We start from the raw sequence: 27,279 nt of genomic DNA, 5'->3' as shown, positions 1-27,279 counted from the left end.
CGGGAGGATGTTTGTAGGTGACATGCAAATACTACACCATTTTATATAAGGGACTTGATCATCTGTGGATTTTGATATTGGAGGGGGTTGGGGGGTGACTCTGGAACCCATTCTCGTGGGTACTGACTGTACAACACAGCAGTTCAAATAAACCATCTGTAAGTACAATCAACAGCATGTCTCACAAATTACATTTTACAGAAGAGGCCTGATACATGCTGATGGATTCTATTTACATAAACTACAAAAACAGACAAAACTAACTTAGGTTGTTACCATTCCGGACACTGGTAACAGGGCTGGAAAGGGGGCTGCCAGGCAAGGAGCCAAGGGAAAAGGCGCCTCCAGCACGCTGACCCCTAACAGGCCTTGAGAACGCATGAGGCCGGAGACAGACAGAGGCAGGTGAAGGTTTCAGTGCTTTTGTGGTGGATAGAACAAGAAGGGAGAAATGCCAGTAAGAATACAGCAGACCTGAACAATCATTTGTTAAGCAACCTTAACAAATCTAAAATAACTGAAATCATACAAAGAATGTTCTCCAACTGTAATGGAAATATAACTAAAAATCAGTAACAGAAAGCTATCTGACAACTGCACAAGTATCTGAAGAGACTACACTTTCCATGTAAACCAAAGGACAATGAGGAAATGACAAAGAAAATTAGAAAATGTTTTTGAACTGAATGAAAAGAACTATTAATACTAATATGTCTAAGTTTATAGGGTGCAGTTAAACTAATGCTTAAGAGGTAACTTTACAGCATTAAGTACTTACATTGGAAATTATCTCAATGATTTACGTTCCCATGTTAAGAAACATAAAACTAAATTAAAGCAACAAAAAAAGACACATAAGAGCAAAAAAAAGAAAAAAAATTACTGAAATGTTGCAAAAGCTAGATGTTTGAGTAAAAAAGAAACAAAAAACAGAAACAGTTCCAGAGCCAGAACCAAGTATAGTAAATAGTAACAATGAAAAACATTAAACACTTAGATATAAATCTTATAAAATATGTATAAGATATGTATGGTGAAAACTAAGCACTGATGAATCACAGAAGAGCTAAACAGATAACATCCACATATCATGCTCATGCATCGGAAGACTCAATATTAAGATATTCAACCAAATTTAGTCGATAGATTCAGCATAATCTCCACCAAAATGCCCAAGGGCTTCTATAAACTGTAGTCCTCAAGACAATGCAATTTTGGGAAAGGGTAGAAACAGAAATATCTATGTAACAGGATATGCTTGAGAAAACTGACAATGTAACAGAATATTCTGAGATGTAAAAGTATTACAACAAAAAAACAATAGTCTTTTCAACAAAAGGTGCTGGAAAAACTGGATATCTGTATGTGTAAGTTTGAACTTGGAATTCCGCACACTATATAAAAATTAGGTCTAAACCAATCATAGACTTAAATGTAGAACTATAAAAGTGCTTATAAAACACAGAAGAAAATCTCTGTAAACTAAAGATTTTTTTTTTAGATATGGTACTTAAGCACAATTCATACAAGGGAAAAATTCCCCAGTAAGTTGGACATCATCAAATTAACCTATTTGCAAATCCCATCACAAAGGACTTTTATTCAGAATATACAAAGAACTGCAAAAAATACCAAAACTGCATGGACTGTATCTCTCAGGCTAGATGAAAATCAATAGTCTGGCTCCCACCTTCTTCAACTGCACTTGATCTTTTCAGCAATCTTTTCTTCTACAAATATCAGATTTCCACTCCCATTACTCAAGCATTACCTTAAGTCACTCACACTCCCTATTTTCAAGGGGGAAAAAAATCTTATATAATCCTGTCTAGTAACAGCAAAGCTAAAAAGACAATGCCACAGATACAGAATTTTATTTTTAAAATTAAATATAATGTGCTAAAAAAGATTTTATTAAACAGTGTTTATTAAGTATGTTAGCAAGGTACCAAAAACTGCTAAACGCCTAAATATTTTCCAAAATTTTAACTTTTCGATTAAAAACCTTTAGATTTATCTAAACCTTTTAGCCATGTGATTACTACCATCATGGCAATAAAACAATCAAAACTGACATAAAAATTATGAAATTCACTAGGAGACAACTTAATATATGTACATAGATTTAATATATATGTATACATGATTACAAAGTAGAATAAATTTATCCCTAGCTTTTACAATACTCCAGAACTGATAAAAAATTATTATTTTAAATGAACTAAACCTATTAGAGAAATGTAAATTAAAATCGAAAAGAGGTATCACAAGACACCCAATAAAGTGGCTAAAAATAATGCGGACCATACCAGTGTTAACAAGGACATGGAGCGACAAGAACTACTGCCCCCTGATGGAAATGCCCAACAGTAAAAGCGCAGTGGGACACAGCTTAAATACCCACCACAGGTCTCAGCTATTCCAGTGCCAGGAAAGCTACTCCAGAGAAATGAACGCTATTTCCAAACAAATGTTCATAGCAACTGTATTTTTAACAGCCCCGAACTAGAAACAACCAAATGTCCATCAATAGACGGAAGGATAAACTGTGGTACAGAAGAACAATGGAGTAACATTCAGCAACAAGATGGAATTAGCTATCGACATATGCAACAATGTGGATGAATTTCAAAACAATTACACGGAATTTGAAAGTCACAGCTCCCCACCCCAAGAAAACAGTACATACTTTATGATGATTCCATTTATATAAATTTCTTAAAGCTGCAAACTAAAATAAAATGATAGAAAACAAATCAGCCATTGGCTGGGGAGAGCTGTGAATTACAAAGAGGCTCAAGGAAATTTGAGGGTTATGGACACTTCATTATCTTGAGTGCAGTGAAGACTAACGTTTTTGGGTTATGGGTATACATAAAACTAATCAGATCTTATACTTTAAATGTTTAATGTACTTTATGCATCTATGACAATCAAACTTACCATAAACTAGAGATGTTCTTCTAAACTAAAATCCATCAATGCAGAAAAGCAAACTGCATTGTGAAATTATGAGCTTTAATTCCTTCTTGATTATCACTCAAGAAGAGATACAGAATAAAAGGGTAAATACCTAAAACTTAATAATATCTGATCTTTTACAGATTTTTAAAATAATAAAAATAATGTGAAGTTATTTTTGTTCCACAAACAGATATTAAAGGTTTAGAAGACTTCTTATGCCTTGCAAATAACGCTGAAAAGTGAAACTGAATTCTATCTTAAGCCACAACTTTTACTTGTCCTTTTTAAGAATATTAATGATTATTCAACATTGCCCGTGTAGATGGACTTTGAGTGCCCCATTTTGAAATCAATTTTATTCCAGTGAGAAATTACAAGTACACCTGCTAGTCAAGGACCAAAGGACCAATCAATAAAATAATATCTAAGAAATTCAGGCAATTAACAAATTTTAATTATAACCAACAATAATTTCTGGAAAGAAAAACTTTATTAAATAGTACTACCTTGAATGTTATATTGATAGTAATCAGGATCTTCAGATTCTTCCTTCACTGTCACAGCTGCCATTTCCAGAGAAATGCCTATAAAAGCAAATTAAATTATATAATTATACTTTGAGGCATTCAGATTGTATAGGGAAGTCCCCTGTGCTCTGCTATTAATGCAAAATAATGCATTCAATTCATATTTTAAAGGTTTGCAAAAGACAAAAGCTTGCAAGGTATCACGGGGACAAAAATAATCTAAAACCCAACTAAGACAAAGTTTTAACCACCCTACTAACATTCTGGGATTATTATTTAATGCTAAATCTATCTTCCAACAAGTTATCTTTGCAATTAAAGAAAATTAGTCACAGTGCTTTCACTCATAGTCAAAAACGTTTTTATAAATCAATGAAAATCACCTGTAAACATCAATTTTAATGACCCAATATTCCAGAGTAAAGATGGCATACTTTTTAATGATTTTAATAAAGAGACACTGAATTTTTTTTCCCTCCTAACATGTCTCTTTATTAATAAGGGTAACAAATCATACCTTTTAGCCTAACACTTTGCCCACAATGAGGATAAATAATTTGAAGTAGACCTTTGTGGCCAGATATAAATGAGTGTATATTGTACAATTCCATGTAGAGGGAAGTCAAAATTAGAGAAAAGAAGTCTATGTTGTTAAAACTCAAGTAATGCCAATTATACCTCAAGAAAGCTGAAGAAAATTAAAATGCATAAGCCTTAGGTTAAAAAAACACACTCAAGCAAACAGCTGACTTTCAGAAGAGTAATGAGAGGGGAGGAGGAGAGACCCTTCTTGGGGTGTCATTAATATTCTGTATCCCAGTGCGTGTTAGGTCACAGGCATTTTTATTCACTGGCCATATATACACTTATATTTGGCATATATTATACTTCAATTTTATTAAAAGTTTTAAGATTCTTAACAAATTCTTTAGTGAGTTCTTAATAAAAGGTATTTTCCCCACATATTCAAAAACAAAGTGTAAGGCAGAAAAAAATAAACCTATTAAAAAAAAAACCCTTTATAAATAAACCACTATGTGTACTATTAATCTACAATTAAGATGGTTGAAAAATTCAAAAAATATCATTTTTCTCAAGTCTTCAAGTCTATTTTTAGATCCAAACTATTCAGGAGACAAATACATAAATTAAGGGGAGAAGATTTACAAAATGGTGATTTCAGTACAACAAACTAAAAACTAAACCGAGATTTCCTGTGACGTGAAAGAAAAGAGGGAAAGAAAAAAACTTCTGTGAAACAAACTGTGTAACAAACTCAAATACTTATTCCCAATAAGGAGAATTCAACACTGCCTTTCTTGCAGACCCCTCTAAAAATAACATACATAAAAATTCTCATTCATTCAGTATCTCCTCTCTCTCTCTCTCTCACACACACACACTCACACTTCTTCTAACCCCAACAATTCATTTCAAACACCCTTAGATTGCTCTGACCAAGATATGCAGCTGCATCAGGAGTTTCAAAGGCCCAAAGCAGGGTGGCAGAAGGAGACTATTTATTTCTTTGAGGGGCAGTCTCTCAGGCCAGGGAGACTGAGGAAAATGGGGGACAGGCAGTAGTGGTGATAGCCCAGCCAAAGTATCAAAGGGTCAGCAAGACAAAGAGGTTAGCAATGAAACCTGTGTGAAATGAAATATGCAAACACACTGAACAAGGTTTCCACGGCTCTCAGAAAATTCTCCAGGAAAGGAAGGAAACAAAAAAAAACCTTGGGGTGTCCAAGAGAGGAACTGAAAATATGGGCATGAAAAATCATAGATGGGAATGGATAAACATACGTATGTAAATATAAATACACATGAACAGATACTCCAGCTCTGCCTACTTTGAAGCAATGATATCCCACCTGTGGCAACAACATCTAACACCAACAGATGATTTCTTAGCAAAAGAAAAGAAGGGAGTGAGGGGAAAAGAAGACAGACAAGAAAACACTAGCATTGCAATAAAACAAAAAAGAGAGGCAATAACAAGCGTTGGTCAAGCGATGGAAACCCAAACCCTCACAATGCTGCTAAGAACATAAAATAACAGTCACTTAAGGAAAACAATTCGTCGGTACCTTAAAAAGTGAAGCAAAGAACCACAATTCACTCCTCTGAATCTACTAAAAAAAGGTAATGAAGACACATCTCCGCACAGACACACATACAGATTTTAATTCAAAACAATCAAAACTGGCCAAGAACTCAAATGTCCAATAAATGGTAAATGGATAAAGAAGTAGTATATCCCATACAGGGGAACAATGTCCAAGTATGAACTGTTTATATACGCGACAGGGTTTTAGAAGATGTGCCTCAAATCATCAACAAGCAGCAGCAGTAGTAATATTAACAAATAATGTCACCTTTTGGAATAAATCTGTTCTACTTCACATCAAAGCAGTAAGTAATGAGTCCAAAAACAAACTTCTAAATTAAGGGAAAGTCTTTACTTACATTTCACAACTGATTCTAAATGCACTGGTACATACCAGAATCCTCTGAGGGTTCTGTTTTTACTTTGACGGGGCCACAGCTGAAAGGAAAAGAAACCCCGATGAAGCTCTACACGATGAGGGCCACTTACACACAGCACTCAAATACCTGGATGTCACAGGATAACCTCACTCGCCTGACCCAGTCACTGCAGAAGTGACTCACTTTAAAATTCACATATTTATTTCCTGCATCAATGACTTGTTAACTGAATTTAGAAATCTAATTCCAATGAACATTTTGGGAGGGAAAGGTAAAATAAAACAACATGGTCTTACTAGAAGGCCTTCCTATTCACAATGTGGTCACCAGACTAATCACACTAGCTTCATTCAGGTTAACCACTGCCATTCATAACTACTAAGTCAAAAAGTGCATTTTCACAGGCCCTCCAAAGGATTCAAATGCAGGCCTTTTTAATATTCTAATACATCAATAACCTAAACACTAAAACTTGCTGAAGTGTGGAGGTTCATTAGTACTAATGAAATATGCTTTACCTTCCACTTGGAGATATCATTGACCTTTCAGCATCTGTAACCATCACACGACCACCTAGGTACAAAAAAAATATTAAGATTTAGATTTCTCCAACACTAATATGAAATATGACTATGCTTCCAAAGGTCCTAACTATAGAATGAACAGGGGAAAGGGAGTTCACAGCTCAGGGTCATTCATATGAGTATTGCTGTTAGTTTGAAAGAGTGTCCTTCATTCTCCCCTCTAAGGAAGATATTCAGGGATGATAATCATCTAACAGCTTTTAGCCCCTCAACCCTCCACAAACCTCCCATTAATGAGAAAGCTCCTATTTTCATCAGTGAAACAAGTACACCAATATACTATTACTGAATAAGACAATACTGATGTATACAGGAAGTCAGATTTCTGTTAGGAGTAGATCTGGGGACTTCCCAGGTGATTCGACTACAATGGGCACAGGTTGAATCCCTGGTTGGGGAACCAAGATCCAGCATGAGTACATCTGCCTCAGAAGAACTGGACAACAATGACTGCTAACGGGGACAAGGTCCTTCTTAAGGTGATGAGACAGGGTGATAGCTGTGCATCTTGTAGACACACTGCAACCCACTGACTTATATACCACCAAACGGTGAATTCTATGTTTGCAAAAATTAAAGGAAAAAAGAACAAGACTGACTCCATCAAATGCTGACGAAGATGCAGAACAACTACAGTTCACACACTGCTGGTGGGAACATAAACCAAAACCAGCACGCTGAAAGCCACTTCGGCAGTGTCTTAAAAAGGTAAATAACTAGTTACTGTTACAATCTCGCCACTCCCTTTGTCTACCCAGGAGACATGAAAACAACGTCCACATAAAAACTTGCACTCAAATATCATAGTGGCTTTCTTTATAAAAGCCAAGAAATGGAAACCCACATGTGCATGGGCAAGTAAATCAGTAAACAAATTGGGAGTATCTGTACCGTGGATACTAGTCAGTAATAAAAATGTATCTGTTGATACATGAAACACGGAAAAATCGCAAAGCAAGAAGCCAGACGAACAAAAAAGAGCACGTACTCTAAGATTCCATTTCCATAAAAAAACATAAGAAATCTCTGCTGACAACAACATGAGTGACAGTCTGGGGACAAGGCAGAGAGGAGGAGAGGAATTACGACGGGATGCAAGGAAGCAGGGGTGAGAGAGGTTTCATTATCCTGGTTGCAACGACAGTTTCCATGGCATATACATGTGTCGAAGCTTAGCAAACTGCACATTTTAAATATGTGTGGTTTACTGTATGTCAATCATATCTCAATAAGCCTGTTAAAAGTTTTTACACTGGAAAATGCAATCCCATTATAATTGCAACTTTTCAATTACTTTGAAAGTCGGTATGGCAAAAGAGCCGAGCCATACAAAGCCACCCACCTGGACAACTCATTATTATAAATAAATACTCTACAGAAATATTGTTTAACTAACCACTAGGCCTCAATGTTTCAGAACATGTTTCTAGAATCACAGACTTCATAAAATACAAATGGCAAACTACGGCTAATCTGCAATACATCAGGGCAAAAAAATACTGATCAAGAAAAAATGAATGTTAACTTAAACATGAAAACCAAGTCTATACTTTCTCAATCTCAAAAAGGACACATACAAAAACCTACAGATAACTCAACGGTGAAAGCTCGAATGGCTTCCACCTAGCATGGAGAACAAGGTGATGTTTGCTACAGCCACGTCCTACTCAATACTGCACTGAACATCCTTGCCAGAGCAACAAGACTAAGAAATACAAAACATTCAGACTGCGAAGTCAACTGTCTTGATTTACATACAACATGATTCGCTCTGTAGAAAGTCCAGAAATAAACAGGGTCAACTAACCAAACTGCCAGAAAGCCGTTCCATATACCGCATGGACTGTACACTTGAGATGGGTGAGCTTTATTTATGGCACGTCAATGACACCCCAATAAAACTTGTAAAAAATTAATCTTTTCATCGTAGTGAGAATAACAGAGGCTATCGACCAGAACACAATATATGCTTGGGTATCCATATTATCTTGTCCTTTCACGTTTACATCACTTAGAAGTTGCCAATGACAGTGATTCTTTTCTTTGACAAGTCTCAAAGGGGTGCTAGTCTTTTAAATACCCCTTTTCCCTTCAAAAGGAATGTCTGGACTTCCCAGAAGGAAGTCCTGTTGAAAACCTGTTCATTTTTCAACGGCCCATCTTAATTCCCTCTTCCTCGTAAACTCCTTCCTGGGCTTCCTCCCTAGAACCTCCACTAACCGTTCCTCCAGTGTGTACACCGTGCTCCTCCTGTGGTGACTCCACCTTAGACCACCAGCACTGGAAGCCTTTAATGTTCACACATGGCTGTGCATCCCCTCCCCTCCCAATCCTGTGTTCCATCTCTCTGTGCCCGCTCAGTGGACTATGTAAATTAAGTCCCTCATAATTCTGGGGCATGAGGACAGATCCTTACACCCTGCAAACACAAAGCCTTGAATACATCATAAAGCAAGCGGCTGAGCTGAAAACAATAAGTCTCTGGTTTTTCAGCTCAACAGATTTTTCACTGGTTTATATAAACATTGTACCACTCCACTCCAAAATGTCTTACATCATATTCTCAAAGAAAATAAAGGAGACATTGTTACAATGTATTGAATTTTTGACACAACAGGTTTAGTAATTGGTCCTGTTATAATGTAAGCAAAGCAATCACTTACCTAGGTGCTTCTTTGGCTCTAGGAAAGGTCTGCAGTAAAACAGAACGAAATATTACATGTAAACACAAAAAGTTATCAAAAAGCATAAATTTAAATGGTTTCTATAGTAAACAATAATAAAAACATATTAACTTAAAGTGAAGAATTATTCAACTTTATTTGAAAAAGCTATTGAGGACAAGGGAGAAAGTACTTCACCTTTTAATGATAAATGAAATCCCTGCTTTGTTCTCCAAAATCCACTTCAGGGTTGCAAGATCATAGTTTTCAGGGTGTTTGAAGGCTACTCCTTCTGGAAGCCCCTGCACCACCACGGCCGACTGATCTCGGAGCATCTTTTCATATGGAACAGGCACCACTGTTGACTTGCCTAAAGCTTTCCCTGAGGTTAAGAGATAGGGAAAAGGCAGAGAGACAGTAATCATTAAATGGTAAAATTTGACAAACTTAACCATGATCAGTTATCATGGTTCAATAAATGGCATTAGTAGGTTTTTGGGGGGTTTTTTCACCATGTTGCTTGCAGAATCTCAGTTTCCCAATCAGGGATTGAATCCAGGCCACGTCAGTGAAAAACCCAAAACCCTAATCACTAGGCCACCAGGGAACTCCCCTGCATTCATGCTTTTCAGTTCAGTTCAGTTCAGTCGCTCAGTCATGTCCAATTCTTTGCAACCCCATGAATCGCAGCACACCAGGCCTCCCTGTCCATCACCAACTCCCGGAGTTCACTCAAACTCACGTCCATCGAGTCGGTGATGCCATCCAGCCATCTCATCCTCTGTCGACCCCTTTTCCTCCTGCCCCCAATCCCTCCCAGCATCAGAGTCTTTTCCAGTGAGTCAACTCTTCGCATGAGGTGGCCAAAGTACTGGAGTTTCAGCTTTAGCATCATTCCTTCCAAAGAAATCCCAGGGCTGATCTCCTTCAGAATGGTCTGATTGGATCTCCTTGCAGTCCAAGGGACTCTCAAGTCTTCTCCAACACCACAGTTCAAAAGCATCAATTCTTCGGCGCTCAGCTTTCTTCACAGTCCAACTCTCACATCCATACATGACTACTGGAAAAACCATAGCCTTGACTAGACGGACCTTTGTTGACAAAGTAATGTCTCTGCTTTTGAATATGCTATCTAGGTTGGTCATAACTTTCCTTCCAAGGAGTAAGCGTCTTTTAATTTCATGGCTGCAATCACCAATATTTGATTTCAAAACTATTTTCAAATACTAGAGGGCCCTATTCCTATGTTAGCAGTGGTCTAAACCTGAAAACGAATTCAAAAAGCCAAAATGGAAAACATATATTGATAAAATACACACATAAAATTCACACAAAAGGAAAAGAGCAATGGCCCACTGTGGTATAATACAATCTTTTCATATACAATTCAGCCTTAGAACGTGGAACCCTGACAAATCCTACTGTTACCATAAAACGCCAGGCAATTTAGGGCTAATATTCTCATTGAAAACTTAGATAAACCCTACATTCACAAACGAACGTATCCTCTCGGCTGTCTGTGGGTATCAGACTGGGGACCCACACATGCTGGAAACTCCAGTCCCCAGAGTTGAGTCTTATCTACAAGTTCACAGCATAACCTTTATCCTCTCCCTCTTTCCTCTTTCCCTAAAAAGAGCTGTTTATTGCATAACTAGACTAACAAAAGCTGCTTTTTTCCCAGGGACTTGTTGAGATCAGCACACTTGTCAAAAATAAACAGGACTCTTCAGGTCACTATGCTGTGTCACTGCAGGTTCTCTGGTGGGGGATGCGGATAGTGGTGAAGTTAAGCATCTGTAGAAGAGGCAAGGGGCAGACAGGGAATCTCTGCACCGTCCCCTTTAATTTTGCTGTGAACCTAAAACTACATTAAAAAACAAAAAAAAACCAACTCTAACGGCTAAAGAAAGGTCATTCATAATGTTAACCCAATATCTGGTAATCAACTCATTCAATTGTGAAAGCGTGTTTCATGATTGTTAAGTCAGTTGCTTAATCTGCCCTTTAGAAAAGTCAACTATATAACATATTTTTTTAGACAATTCAAGTGTATAACCCTACCATAGCAAAAGCAGAAATAGTCCTCAACTGTTTTTCTGAGTGTTTCTATCTCCACAGCATCGACACTCATCCGATTTGCCTGCGCTGTAGATTTCATTTTATGCATCTCTGCAGCCTTTTCTTCTTCTTCAACACCTGTAAAATATTAATGCTATAAAAGGTCCATATCCATTATCTTAATATTTGGTTTTTGCTAAGAATATTTTTTCCAAATGCTAACACTTATGATTTGACAGAAAGGAAAGAGAGGAGGAGGAACTTTAAAAATAAGAACCTAAAAGACAAATGACTTGAATGGAGATTATAAGAAACAGAGATCATCTCTGAAACAAGAGCAGCTACAGGTGACAATTCTACCAAGTAAAAATTAGGTACTAGTAATTTTAAAATGAAAAGATACCTTAGAGTAACTACACATTTAATACGGGAAGATTATCACCACAAAATCTTTCTTGTTGCCAAGTCTAACACAAAAGGCTCTATAGACACTTGACGTGTGGCTACTTAGCACTTGAAATGTACACAGTGCAAATTAAGATGTGTTGTAAATTTACAATATAGCCTGGATTTCAAAGATTTAGTACCAAAAATTGTATGCAAAATACCCCATTAATAATTTTTTTGAAGAAGGAAATGGCAACCCACTCCAGTATTCTTGTCTGGGAAATCCCGTGGAGAGAGGAGCCTGGCAAGCTACAGTCCATGGGATTATAAAGAGTCAGACTCAACTTAGCAACTAAATCACCACCCATCCTTCAAGGTACTAGACATTTTTACATTCACCTATTCATTTTAAAATCCTCTAGGAGATAACAAAGTTCATCTTCCTAATGACTTATAGGGTTTCTACAGTGCATAACAAGATTTGTATTAAACAAATTAGTGGTGGGGGAGAAAATCGAATAAAACAGAATTGCTTAGTATGCTTTCTGAAGGACTGAGTGTCTGTTATACAAGAAAATATCATATGATAGTGATAATGACCTTTAATTGAGATTTTTTTTTTAGAGATTTCATTTGTAAGGGGTCTAATTCTCAGAATGCCACCATCAAAATTGAAGCTCACAGAGAATGTAAAAACAGAAAGCAAATAGGTCTAAGAATATTCTGGCATAAATTATTTTTATTTAATGAAAAATGTAAACCTTTAATGTATCTCTCGGATGACCTAGTGCTGCTCATAGAAGGTGATGGCACTGAAGTTTGATGTGCTGTGCCCCTGGTTCTGGATGTCCCTTGTTAAAACCAGGAAATAAGATGGAAAAATATATCTGGGTGGAAATGTCACTCTGTTGATTTGTGAGCTATAAATATTCACCTTTTAAAAATAATTTAAAAGTATAAACAAATGATTAATATGTAAGTTGATACAGAGGCAAAAAAGCAAAAAAAACAAAAAAACAAAAAAAACCCACGAGCCATCCTGTATTTTGGTTGTTGCTTTAATAAAGAATTTGGACAGGTGAACAAAAAAATAATTTTTATACTGATTATATATGTTGAATGATAATGTTTCAGATGTCAGGTTAAAATATATCCACTAAAACAAATGATGCATTTTCTCCTTACTTTTTATTAGAAAAATTTTAATTTTTCTAATACATCTAAGTGATTCACATTATTTTATTTCCATAGGATACTGCCTTTCAAAACCCTGGAAAAGAGCTTAGAATTCTCTTCTAAGAATTTCTAAACTGACTCATAAACCCACTGATTTGGTTTCAGAAGACAATTGATCTTATCTGCAGAACAGTTTATAGGAAACGAGTATTAGGTACTTAAGCATTATATACCAAAAGATTATTCTCTGTGGCATCAACGTTTTGGTAATAAAAAAAGTATGAATACTAACAGGCAGGGACTATAATTTGCAACTGAGGACAATTCCCCTAATGCTTAGTTCTAACCACTGAAGAAGCCCATTAGCAAAGCATATAGGGAACAGGGATGTACACACAGCTGCCAGTGGGATTACAGTATTCATGGGACAGATGGCAACTGACACACACATAATCAAAGCAACATTATTAGTACAAATTCAAATATACAAACATAATCAGAGTCTTAAAAACTCTCAAAATGGTAAGAAATAATGAGGGAAAAAATTTAAACAGATTACTACCATGAAGCTTAAAAGATAATGGGTGCGGGGGAGGCAGGTACAGTAGAGGGGAGAGATGTTTCTTAAAAAACGTAATTGAGAATTGAAATTAATGACTTAAGAATGAACTTTTATTCAACCATTATCTGCCTTAATGTGTCACGAATTGGATCTGACTTGATAATGGAAATCTAAGTTTGGATCTTAAAGATAAAAGCTATGGACAGTGTTAGGTTAAACACAGATATGAACACTGTCATTCTGCGGGAGGGTCTAGGTTTTAACACCCTACAGTAAATTTCTCTAATGCGTTTGTTCCAATATCAAATAAACACATTACCCGATGAGCTTCTGACTGGAGGATCACAAATCTCACTGAGAACAGAGGATAACATGACTCCATTGAGGGGTGAGGAAGACCTGTGGAACTTTCTTCATGCTTACTCAAACTTAATGCAGAGGAAAACTTTTTTTTTCCCCAATACATCAAACATCTATCAGAGACAAGACTTTCTTATCTGAATTAAGAAATTTTAATCACTGATATTTCTCTATCTTCTAAGGTGTTTCACTAAGCCAGAGTCAAGCAAGGAGCACAGTACAATAAACAGTGCCTATTTTTCTTAAGCTCTTCAGTACTTCCCCTTATATGTTACCATGTCAGTGATTGCCTCTGAGCATTCTGAAATGTCACCACGGACTTCAGAAAAGTCTTTTTTGGGTATAAATCTCAATCAGCTTTAGAAGCGAAAACAATGAGTTCTCCATAAACATTTATGGAATATAGAAGATAAAAATACAATACTTACAGTATTTTACAAAATCTTTCTGAAAGTCCTTTCTAGTGTTGACAAAAGCACGTCCTCTCTCGGTTCCAACAACAAACACGTCTGTCTCATACACTGCGATGCACGCTACTTCCGCCTTGGACTTGGCCAGTTCTTTACACTAAAATACACAAATAGTAAATCTTATGTTACACACAGACGTTTAAAAGCACTCTTTCAGCTGGATGAATAAAAAAATCTTATCACATGACCAGCCTTAATGCCTCATCTGGAATAAGATAAAGTTTCTAGTTTCTGGCCTTAAGTTATCATATCTAGAAGAGAGTTCCCATTTTTTTTAAAGAGACCGCTATTTCTAAATTGTTTACAACCTTGATTTTTAAGGATTCACAGAATTTTTATGAAAAAAGGGCAGAAATCCTTTGTAACGTGTTATAGGTCAAAAACCCAAGAGATAGACTCAGATGTGCACACAGGCTTGCTGGCAAGCACTCCCAGTGACAACCACCTTGTGAGGTGAGGGGCAGCAGGGTTCTGCAGAGCAAGAATGGACAGCTGCTGCAGAGGCGCGGCAGGCACTCGGGAGCTGGGTCCGGCCTCCCCCAAGGGAAGGGGAGACCCTGGGCAAGGGAGGCTCTGACACAGAGAAGCCAGCAGTCCTGCAGGGGAGAGGGGCCCAGGAGCCACACTACAGCTTCCATCACAAATGCCCCCCTCCACAAGTATCTCCACTGGAAACCCATTCAGAAAGGTACACTTCTACTGAGTACATTCCTAAGAGACGAAATATTCTTTAAAATCTTCACAAAAGAGTATACAGCCTTCCATTTCGTGGATAAACAATAATTCATTTAGTGCAACCTTTATAGAAAATGCTGCTGACTCCAATTATCATTCTGAAACACAACACTGAAAAAATCATCTGGGAACAAAATAGTTATGTGTATCTTGACTGACTTTCTTTTTTTTTTTTTAATTTTATTTTATTTTTAAACTTTACATAATTGTATTAGTTTTGCCAAATATCAAAATGAATCCATCACAGGTATACATGTGCTCCCCATCCTGAACCCTCCTCCCTCCTCCCTCCCCATACCATCCCTCTGGGTCGTCCCATTGACTGACTTTCTTAAAAGACAGTCAGAGACATGAAACCACAGTCCAAAAATTCTCAAAGTAAAAACTTTTAAGGTCCTCAAAACCTACTGAAAATTGCTTTCTAAGAAGGGTCATCAGTTGACACTCCCATCTGTACTTCTAGAAGGGCTAACTCTCAGTATCCTAGCAAACATTACTGTGCAACTTTCCCAGAACCATTTTTAAAAGTATAAACCATTATTATACTTTAGTATAATCAATAATCCAGGGAACTCCCTGGCATGCCAGTGGTTAGGATGCGGTACTCTCACTGCTAGGGCTCAGGTTCAATTCCTGGCTGGGGACTTATCCCACAAGCCACAAGGCCTGGCAAAAAAAACAAACACAAAACAAAAAACCCCCACTAATCCAATGATTAGCATACAAATCAAAGGGTATTGAAGAATATGGACCTTGAGACAGTTTTCTGTGAATCAGCTTACCTTTCATGCTATGTTAGTGTTTCTCTATTGATGCATAAGGGTGCCTCACTAATACTAGGCATAGAAAAGCTTATGGAACTAAATACATATTTACATACATTTTCTCCTGGTTTTTTCATCTTAACATGACTATTTTTAAATTTTTACTCATCTAGAATTTAACTTAACACACGATAAAGACTTTCTTCCCCCAAATAGCCTATGTTCTCAGTATCACTTGTTGAAAACTAAAGCTTCCTCTGGCTGTTTTTGATTTGTACCATTACCACCCTCTAATTTCTTAAATGGGAACTACTTGCATAATATCGCTTTAAAATGGTATCTGGAATAAATCATCTTATACCTACTTTCATGATCAGAAAGCTTCTGAGCTGTGATAAAGCCACAGCAGAGAAACTGTGACCTTGAGGTGAGCCAACAATCTTCTCAGCATGACGAACACTGCTGTACTGAGGTTGTATTATATTACATTTCTGTGAGATGGACCCTGGCTGCTCACCTGTAAGGAACTATTATTTACGTACCTTGTGATAAATGAGGGTGCATTCTTGCTTCACTATCCATTCTTAGTTGGACAACCCTGTCACCAAACGCAGCGTTTATGAAACAGCAAAGCAAGATTCACGTACTGTCTAAGGATTTAGATCAAAGAAACCTATAGGCCAAAGGAAGAGGGATGAAGCCAACCTATAACCTACCATACTTCACAGTACACAACTGGGAACAGGAGAGACTTTCACTCCTGCTGGTGAGGAGGAAATAAACACTGCCAAAGGTGAGGAAACTGTGAAGACAGCCTGAGGAAGAGACTGGGTCCTACGCAACATTATGTCATCCTACGTAAAGATTAGTATTAAAGAAAATGACTTAATATCAACAGAGTAGATTTAATCTCTAAATTATTTAACATGACAGCCACAAATGTTGACTGATTTTAAGACCAAAAGCGAGAAATAAGTGACATTCAGAGAGAAATAGTATAGATGGTCACTAATCACTCTAAAATTGCTTTCTTGAAGGAGATAATTTTTTTAATTCTTATGTAGTAGAAAGAAGGGGGAAAATGCCCTAATGGAAAAATAGGAGATTCCACTAGTATTCTGCTATATATATAATATAAATTATATATATATATATAATATATATATATAAAATATTATATATATATAATATTTAAAGACAGTAAATACACTACCTCCTCCTGCTTAGAATATATAATTTCACTGTGTCAGAAAATACCTAAGTCTAATAGTTTTTAAATCTATGAACTCATACATATTCATAAAAACATGATAAGCAAACTATAGTACTATGATAGTAATATAGGAATGCAACAAAATAATTATTTTGCAATTATGTGTAAATAAGTTTTTTTTTTAATAAAGTTACACTACATATTTGGTAAAGGCCACCGAATTCAGAAAATTGTGAATGCAAAGCACAATATAATAAAGAATAGATGTAAAATAGTGAATATGCTCTTAAGGCCCCAAATTGTGGTAATGTTCTTTACACCAATACAGTAAGACACCAGCAACACACTACAATATACAAACTCACTCAGACTAACTTCAAATATCACACTCAAATTCAAAGTTAAGGCTTGCAAAACAAGGGATTGCCTAAGATATTAGGAGGTAGAAAATTGAAATTAAATGTAAAAAATTGCACATTCAGGTAAGTTAACAACATTGTGAAACATGGTATGCAGTAATATTTGATTTGAAAAGCTTAAATCCCATTAACTATTATTCAAGCAAAAAATCTGTATATACTAAAAAAAAAAAAGACAAAGTGTATGTTTTCCAAAAACCAATCAATCGAATTTTCACAAGCCCAATGTTACCCAACTGGAAACTTTACACAAGTGCAGAGCCATCTCACCATGGACTCAAGAGCAGACATGAGGAACGTCACCACCATCCTGCTCTCTGAGGACTCCTCGTCTTCGACAGGCAGGGTAGACACTGCTACTTGGGCCATGATCCCTGGGAAAGAGAAGCATTAAGGAGTGAGTGCTAGAAACTCAGTGTCCTGCTCAACATATGTTTAGAGCTGGAGGGGTCCTCCATGAGTTGCCTAAGAACAAACGAGAACGAGAAGTCGTGTCCGACTCTTTGGGACCCCATGGACTGTAGCCTACCAGGCTCCTCCATCCATGGGATTTTCCAGGCAAGATCCAGAGGATCTTCCTGATCCCGGGATTGAACCTGGGTCTCTCGCATTGTATGCAGATGCTTTACCATCTGAGCCACAGTTTTCTTGCAATAGAGAAAAAGTAGGAGACTCAAAAACCAAGTATTCTAAGGACTTGCCTGGTGGTCTAGCAGCTAAGACCCCATCTTCCAATGCAGGGGGTGTGGGTTTCACCCCTTCTTGGGGAATTAAGATTCTGCATGCCACAAAATGCAGCCAAAAACTATAATAAAATTTATTTTTAAAAAAAAGTATTCTATTTGCCCCAAACTCCTATTATCCTATAAGATACAGAACCTATCCCCTAATTTTTCATCTAGTTTTATTTCCATAAAATTAGGTCAGCATCACCTTCCAAAATAAATTTAGATGTCACCCAGAACTAGTTTCCCAGTGACAGAAAGAGGTAGTGCACTTCACAATCCAGGCAGTTTATCACAGTTCAACACACACATCACCTCCCTTTCTCCTGAGGGCCCTGATTACAGAAAAGTGGATGAAGCAGACAGGGTGGGGCACGGGATTTCTTTCTTTTGGGCTTCTCTGGTGGCTCAGAGGTTAAAGCGTCTGCCTGCAATGCGGGAGACCTGGGTTCGATCCCTGGGTCGGGAAGATCCCCTGGAGAAGGAAATGGCAACACACTCCAGTATTCTTGCCTGGAGAATCCCATGGGCAGAGGAGCCTGGTGGGCTACAGTCCAAGGGGTCGCAAAGAGTCGGATGCGACTTCATTTTCACTTTTCACTAAGAAGGAAACAGGCTGCAGGACAAATAACGTCTACGATTCCTTTGTAACACTTTCTCTCTAGAAAACTTTAGTATCAGCAGAGAGGCTCAGCTGAATTTCAAGCACTATAAAAACCCAACACATAAACCATTCAATAGGAAGTGTTAGCAAGGATGTGGAAAAACAGGAACCCCTGTGCTATCAGGAGTGTAAAATGGTGCATCCATTGTGGAAAACAGTTTGGTATTCCTCTAAAAAATTACCCGGAATTACCATGATGCAGCAATTCCACTTCTGGGTATATACTCAAGAGAACTGAAAGCAGGGATGTGAACAGGTATTTGCACACTCATGTTCACAGCAGCATTATTCACAAGAGCCAAAAGGTGGAACCCCAAGGTCCACCATCAGATGAATGAACAAAATATCATACATCCATATAATGGAATGTAATTCAGCCTTAAAAAGGTATGAAGTTCTGATACATGCTGTAATCGAGATGAACCTTAAAAATATTATTATTCTAAGTGAAATAATCCAGACACAAAAGGACAAATGTGTGATCCACTCAAAAGAGATTACCTACCAGACTAAGAGACAGGAAGTAGAATGCTAGTTCCCAGGGACTAGAAAAAGGGAGCACTGAGAAGTTATTATTCAATACATACAGAGTTTAAGTTTGGGACAACGAAAAAGTTCTGGAGATAGATAGTAATGGTGGTCCCACAACACTGAGAATGTAACTAATGCCAGGGGAATTTTAAACCATTAAAATGGTAAATTTTAATATTAATATATATAATAAAAATTTTAAAAGGCAAACATACATCATATAAAGACATTCTAAGAAGCCAAAATCTAAAGCAAATTTTTAAAAATTCTAATAGTAATCGCCAGTCCAGATTTGATGCAGGATTCAGGATGCTTGGTGCACTGGGATGACCCAGAGGGATGGTATGGGGAGGGAGGTGGGAGGGGGGGTTCAGGATTGGGAACACATGTACACCCATGGCAAATTCATGTTGATGTATGGCAAAACCAATACAATACTGTAAAGTAATTAGCCTCTAATTAAAATAAATAAATTTTTAAAATAAGTACATAAAAATAAACAAAAAAATTCTAATACTAAAAGAATTGTTTTCCTATAAATAGCATGCAAATTAGATGCCTATTAAAAAACTATCCCTTTTCAATTCAGTTAATTCTAGGTTTTAGCAAGAGACCAAATAATGAAATGAAATTAACATGAGAGGATAACTGAAAAATTAAGGACCAACAGTAATTCTATAAAACAAATCAGATCAGATCAGATCAGTCACTCAGTCGTGTCCGACTCTTTGCGACCCCATGAATCACAGCACGCCAGGCCTCCCTGTCCATCACCAACTCCCGGAGTTCACTCAGACTCATGTCCATCGAGTCAGTGATGCCATCCAGCCATCTCATCCTCTGTCGTCCCCTTCTCCTCCTGCCCCCAATCCCTCCCAGCATCAGAGTCTTTTCCAATGAGTCAACTCCTCGCATGAGGTGGCCAAAGTACTGGAGTTTCAGCTTTAGCATCATTCCTTCCAAAGAAATCCCTAATACATATATATAAATTAATTTACTAAAGACACCTGGGTATTTCTTAACTATTGTTGTTATTCAGTTGCTAAGTTGTGTCTGACTCTGTGACCCCATGGACTGTAGCCCACCCAGCTCCTCTTTCTGTGGAAGTTTCCAGGCAAGAATACTGGAGTTGGTTGCCATTTCCTTCTCCAGAGGATCTTCCTGACCCAGGGATCAAACACGAGTCTCTCGTGCCTCCTGTATTGGCAGGTGGATTCTTTACCACTGTGCCACCTGGGAAGCCCAAAGTTATATTTAAATTTACTTAAATCAAAATGGACAAGGCATACTGTTTTTCTATAATAACTTTCATTTAGAATATATTAATACTATCATTTCTGAAAGTTCATAGCATTTCTGAATAATCTCACTTTTCCTTTAATTCTCTAGCAAGAGAAAAAAGATGTGTTCTCATGTTGCAATAATTTCTCAAGGTCATATAGTCACCCTCAGAGCCAGAATATAACATTAGAACAATTTCCTGCCTATTGCTGCTTCCACCTCTCACCTTCAATTGCCACAGATATGCTATGATATCCATCACATTCAAAGTGTGTTAAGAACTGGGAGGATCGCCATTCTAACAGCCTGTGGGGAAGTCACAGGAGACAAGAGCTCCCGCTTCATTAACAGAACTTCTCAGGACCATCTCAGTACTCTTTGATGGGAAGAACCCTGGAGGCAGCGGAGTCCAGTTGGGCTCCATGGGGAAGGCCGATTCTGTCTGGGGCTTTCTGCTCTCTAGAAATGGCTGCATCTGGGTCACTTCCCTGAGAGCCCTTGGTCAACACGGATCGTGGAACTGCGTCCGCTCCTCCGCCCTTTGCGAGAAAGAAACTGTCATCGCACCGCCGCATTCACTGCGACCGCGCGAGGATACACCAGGCCGGGTGGTGACACGAGCTTCCAGAGCACGAGGCCTGATGGGCGGGCCCTCCCAGAGCCAGGAGCAGGAAAGCCAGGCTGGGGCGCCCCAGACCACCAAGCAGCTCCGAGACCCCGGTGGGCTGCCCTCCGCCGCCTCCTCTCTGATCAAAGACACCCACTCACTCACCTCCCAGGAAGGGTCTTTTCACCTCTCACCCTACATAGTCAGTTTAAAATAAGAGCAAGATAGACAAAAAAGAAATAAACATTTATTAAATATAGCTATCATGTTTTATTAGTCATCTTTTAAATATTCACAACCACCCTGGGAGAAAGGAAGAGTAGGAGCAAATCGGGAGTATCCAGGGAGCCTAGGAAAAAAAGAACGTTGAAGGGTAGAGCACCTCACAAAAAGGAAATAGGCACTCTCTTTCTGGTTTAAACAGGGGTGTGTGCGTGTGTGTGTGTTAAACAGGGAGGCTGTGTTTGCATGTCTCTCTTGTGTGTCTGTGTCTGTGTGTCTAGAAATGAGCAACAACAAAAAATCCCCAGGATATGATCTGTCATATCAAAACTCAGAAGTCTCCCAAATAAAGAGACTATGAAACAAAAAAATTTCAAGTAACTAAAATGGGACAGTGAGTTCTCTGGAACAAAAAGGGAAATGACCAAAACGACTGTGTCCTCCTGTAAGAGTAAATACAAAAATGGTGGATGGCTTTTAATCTTTTTAAACACAAAGAAAGAAAAAATGCACTCAAACAATTCAGAATGTGAGCAGTGTGCAGAGTTCAGATTTCCTTTTATTCAGTACGTTTATCATTCACTGGGCATCTGGACTAAGGACTGTCATCCTTTGATTGTGGCAAATTCTCTGCTATTATTTCCTCGGGGCTTCCCTGGTGGCTCAGATGGTAAAGATCTCCTGCAATACAGGAAACCCAGGTTCAATCCCAGGGTTGGGAAGATCTCCTGGAGAAGGAAATGGCAACCCACTCCAGGATTCTTGCCTGGAGAATCCCATGGACAGAGGAGCCTGGCAGACTACAGTTCATGGGGTTGGAGTCGGATATAATTGAATGACTAACACACACACACACATTATTTCCTCAGGTACTGGTTCTGTCCCATTTTCTATCTCCTGTCCCACACTGAAGCTCAGATTAAATGAATCTTAATCCTTAAATCTCTTACTCTCTTCTGTATGTTTCTCATTTATCCTCCCTGAACTGACTCTGGTCTTCTGACTTATCTTCCATTTCACTCATCTTTGTCTTCACTTGTACTTATTCTGTTAAAACTACCCACCAGGTTTTTTGCTTGTAATTTTCATTTATATACTTTCTATTTGCTGCTATGTCACATTTAAAATTTTCTTCACCCCAAAGATTTTCAAGCTTGACATATTTCTTTAAACATAGTAGTGGGAGTTGTTTCATAGTCTAGGATAATTCAAAATCTCAAGTCTTTGCAGTTGTATTTCTGATGTTTCTCACAGTTCTACCTTCCAATGTATGGTTCTTGTTCCCATGTACACCTGTCTTCTACTGTATGCTGGTCGTTTTACATCAAAACCTTGTTTTAAACATGAGACCTGGTGTCTGGGAACAGTTCCTGCCTGGGAGATCACCATAAGCCAAGAATTCACCTTCCTTGGATCCCCTATATGTTAACCCAGACCACAAACAGGGATACAAGCTGCCTTATGTCTTAATCAGTCTTATTCAATCAGGGGTCGCCAGTTATTGAGGGGAATGGTGACTCTGACCCCTGAATTTTCTGCAGATTCTGTGCTTTGGTTTCAGCCTCTTCATCCCACAAGGTTCTCAAAACTCAAGTACATATGGTGACACTGGCAGATGCCCTCAGAGCAAAAGAGATTTCAACTTCTACTATTAGTTCCCTTAAAAAAGAATTTTTGGGGGCCACTGTGCAGCTATGGGACCTTAAGTTTCCTGACCAGGGATCACACCCTTGCCGCCTGAAGTGGAAGTGAGGCATCCTAACCACTGGGTCCCCCAGGGAAGTCCCCCATCTTCCCGTTAATATTAGCTTTCTCATAACAGCTCTTCAAAATTCCTACCAACTTTTTGGTAGTTTTACAAAAGTTTTGGTTTATAATTCTAGAGCATTCTTAGTAGTCCCACCAACTCTGGGAACCACATCTAATTTACAATAGTTTTTATCTTCAAGAACAATTTATGAATTAGCCAGAACTATTATTAAACTGCAAGGTTACCCAATTCAAAGCACCACAAGTAAACAAAGGAAATTTTCTTGTTTTATTCAGCCTAAAGGTGACACTGACTCCATACAAAGCCAGTCAAGGAACACAAGGGACATCACTAGACTTCTATTCGCTCCCCGCAGACCTTACTTCTCCTTAAGATGGGTTTTTTCCTAAGACGAAGATGACAGCCATGCGTATATAAGTTTGACCATACACCTATTCTGTGATCCCTGTACCTTCTTGCTACCCTCTGCACAGAAGGTCTGGGGATTTGCATCCCAAGCCCACTTAAGTGGCTAGTAAGAACAAGATTACCTGGGATACACTGTGATTGGCAGTCCAGCCAGAACTGCGTGGAACAGGAAGGGAAGGGAAGCAGTTATTTAAAGGCAAAGCAGGACACTGTCATCAAGAAAGGGGTTGATAAAAGTGCTCACAGACACAAAAATCATGGCTACCAGGGTCCGTTCCACCTCCTTTCCCGTTTTTTCAGTTTCTTTACTTCTTCAACTACAAATGTTTTTAACTTCATCTTTTGTTTCCCTGATCTGATTTTAATTCTCCTTTATGAGTTTCAAAACTGAACTTAACTGGCCTGTTGCTGTTTCGTCTTTTTATCTTTTAACCTGTCAGCTATTGTTGAAAAGAAGCAACGCCTTCTTTTATGTTTCTGAAAACGGACTCCAGCCATTCTGTAAAGTCTTCTTGGGTTTCTTGTTGGATCTCTTTCAGGGATTAGGTTTGTCTGTGTCCTTACTGCACTGATCTCTTCTACCTGAAAATAAGCCAATAATTAATTCCATGTAAGTGCTTGGGTTTTTTATGGTTTGTTTTTGCTGTAACCAGTGTGCCTGCTACTTATTTATTTATGGCCACTTGCTCCGCACAGCCTGCAGTATCTCAGTTCCCCAACCAGGCAGGGATGGAAGCCACAGCCCTTGCAATGGAAGCATGGGGTCTTAACCACTGGGCCACCAGCGAAGGCCACTGGGCCACTTCCCCCATGAAAAGTTTTCATTGGACCACACTTCCAATTTTAATTTATTGATCTGTGCCATTAATGCTGAGCAGCAGAATAATAAAGAGATTTTATAGTGAGTCAAACAGAGCTCTATAACATTTTGACATAGGCCATCATCACTCTAATGAAAAAATCGAGACTCTAAGATTTCTGATTGTGTTGATTTCTAAATATTACTAAAATTTCAAATTAAGCAATAACTGCTTCAAATTAAGGTTCAGGTCAGATTGTTAAATCAGTGGGGGGAGAGGGGTCATAACTCTGATCTTGTTTTTTTTTTTATTACATTTATGTCTTATTTCTTTTTTGTGATGTTATAGTTATTTTCAACAAGCATTTTTCCATTTCAATCTTAAAGCTTACAATCTTAGATCAAGAAGAAAATTCAAGATATTTTAGTGCAACCTCTTTGTTCCATTATATTAGAAATGAGAAACCCAACCCAACAAGATTAGCTGTCTGGATAAAGTCATAGAGACAGCTAATTTTATAACCAGGGACCAGAATTGTATCTCCAAATTCTAACTTTTATGCATAAAAATAACCCAAGAAAGGCAGGTTAAAAGGTGATTAGAACTGTACTACTAGGCAATCTTCCTAAGGCAGCAAATTAACTGGCACTTAGAAGCAAATTGAAGCAAAAGTGTAATATCCTTTTTGTCCAAAAGGCAAATACTAGAGAAGAAGGCGATGGCACCCCACTCCAGTACTCTTGCTTGGAAAATCCCACGGAGGAGGAGCCTGGTAGGCTGCAGTCCCTGGGGTCGCTAAGAGTCGGACACGACTGAGGTGACTTAGCAGCAGCAGCAGAGGGACACTGAAGGGTACATGTGAACATACAACAGCACTTTCTGAAAAAACAAAGAATATTGTTCAAAGAAATAAATACGAATGATTTGCAGACCGATTGTCTAGATGAACGCGTAACTTTACGTCACAAAACTCTGCTGACAGGCACTGTCAGGCACACATCACCATTAACAGTGACAAACAGCCATGAGTCGTTTAAGCAATGCTTTATTTTAGTAAAATCCAAAAACCAAGATCCATGGTCAACTAGGAAGAAATGGATTTGAACTCAGCCAGGCACCAGGTTCAATATTTTCTTCTCAAAAATTTCATTTTCAGTTTTCTATAGTCAGTTTAAATTCTCTATTATTTTTACTTATCATAAGCAACTAAGAGCCACACTGTACATTTAGTTAAGTATGATGAAATGAACTTTATGACTACAAAAATCAATAAGTTTCCCAACTCAGTGTTTTATTTCTAGAGCCATAATTACTAAACCACAGATACCTGGATCAATTAAAACTGAGAAAACATTAAAAATCAATTAACATACTTACCCCTAGGATATTGGCCATGGAAGGCTACAGACAGTATTTAGGACAGATAATATGGTATTCAAGTCTGCAATTAAACAGGCTTAAGAGTTTAAAAACAAAGAAGGGGGGAATACTTTAATTAATCAGGAAAATCTTCCACTGAAACTTAATTTTTCGACCTGCACTCCAACAAAATGCAGCATGGCTTTCCTGTGCTGTGGTTGCTTCCACTGGACCAGTATTTAAGATGAGCTATCTCTTCCGTGGTTTTTTCTGGTTGTTGTTTGGTAGCTTCAGCTGGTAAAGAATCTGCCTGCAATGCAGACACCCCAGTTTGTTCCTGGGTCAGGAAGATTCCCCTGGAGAAGGGATAAGCTACCCACTCCAGTATTCTTGGGCTTCCCTGGTGGCTCAGAATCTGCCTGCAGTGCGTTCGACCCCTAGCTTGGGAAGATCCCCTGGAGGAGGCACAGCAACCCACTCCAGTATTCTTGCCTGGAGAATTCCATGGACAGAGAAGCCTGGCGGGCTACAATCCACAGGGTCACAAAGTGTCAGACACAACTGAGTGACTAACACACAGACACACATCTTTTTAGTTGTCTCCATTATTTGAGATCTAGTTTCAGGGTTTTTTTTGTTTATAAGGTTAGCTAAAACTCTAATTTACCAATTCATTTAATTTTACTAAGAGCCACAAAAGCCAAATTTCAACAAAATTGTGACTGAAGGCATCATTACAATCTTAACTACACTCATCTTCAGCGAGAAGTATAAAATAACTTTCAGTATCACTTAATTCTAAGAACAGTAAAATGGAATTTCAAACTTTTATAAAATGCTGATTTTATAAAAGTATTTTTTTTAATGAAGAGAACTAAGAAAAGGCTAAAATTCATCATCTAAGATACTATTTTGTCTTAAGATGGTGCCTAAAATAAAAGGCAAGGACCTAATAGCTGAATCAGCTGATTTTATCCTAAATAAGATTCAGTTCCATTAAAATTAGTATAGGTTATCATGTAATATTACATATTGGCAATCTATTAGGCTGCCTAAAAATTTCTACCTCTGAAACTTGTATTTAATAGCTCTGTGTTCTAGCTACAATATCCTAAAAGCTAAAGTTTTTTTTAGGAGAGAAAACTTACTCATCCCTAAAACGTCAGTATACATTTAGTGAAATCACTTTGGGTTGTGAACAAAGATTTTATAAATATCTTAAATTTTTTTCAGCATAGTACCATTTGTTCTGGTCTTCCCAGGTGGCTCAGCAGTAAAGAATCAACCTGGCAATGCAGGAGACGCAGGTTCGATCCCTGGGTCCAGAAGATCCCTGGAGGAGGAAATGGCAACCCACTCCAAATATTCTTGCCTGAGAAACCCCATGGACAGAGGAGCTTGGCGGGCTACAGTCCATGGGGTCACCAAGAGTCGGACGTGACTGAGCATGCACGAACCATTTGTTCTAATTATGTCCACGGAGCAGTTTCTAAAGAAAATGTATTTATAGTTATTCATTGACTCCATTAGTTTAACTTC

General features: G+C 38.1%; 1 protein-coding gene across 17 annotated transcripts in view; it reads right to left on the bottom strand.

The window, feature by feature from the left end:
* GTF2I (general transcription factor IIi) overlaps nucleotides 1-27,279 on the bottom strand; it is an 82,817-nt gene that overhangs the window by 46,012 nt on the left and 9,526 nt on the right. For all 17 annotated transcript variants that reach the window (XM_086374609.1, XM_086374608.1, XM_086374610.1 and 14 more), the window contains 8 exons: nucleotides 17,643-17,746; nucleotides 14,200-14,338; nucleotides 11,290-11,424; nucleotides 9,424-9,607; nucleotides 9,230-9,254; nucleotides 6,497-6,555; nucleotides 5,993-6,036; nucleotides 3,471-3,548 (listed from right to left, as the gene is read on the bottom strand). In XM_086374609.1, coding sequence (XP_086230735.1) covers nucleotides 3,471-3,548; nucleotides 5,993-6,036; nucleotides 6,497-6,555; nucleotides 9,230-9,254; nucleotides 9,424-9,607; nucleotides 11,290-11,424; nucleotides 14,200-14,338; nucleotides 17,643-17,741 — 763 coding nt within the window. In that variant the 5' untranslated portion in view covers nucleotides 17,742-17,746. The remainder of the gene's footprint in view (nucleotides 1-3,470; nucleotides 3,549-5,992; nucleotides 6,037-6,496; nucleotides 6,556-9,229; nucleotides 9,255-9,423; nucleotides 9,608-11,289; nucleotides 11,425-14,199; nucleotides 14,339-17,642; nucleotides 17,747-27,279) is intronic.

Source organism: Bos grunniens, chromosome 25 (genome assembly GCF_055505025.1).
Source record: "Bos grunniens cultivar Pamir isolate PY7600 chromosome 25, Bosgru_T2T1.0, whole genome shotgun sequence".
Lineage (NCBI taxonomy): Eukaryota > Metazoa > Chordata > Mammalia > Artiodactyla > Bovidae > Bos > Bos grunniens.
This window is presented reverse-complemented; position numbering and strand designations above follow the sequence as displayed.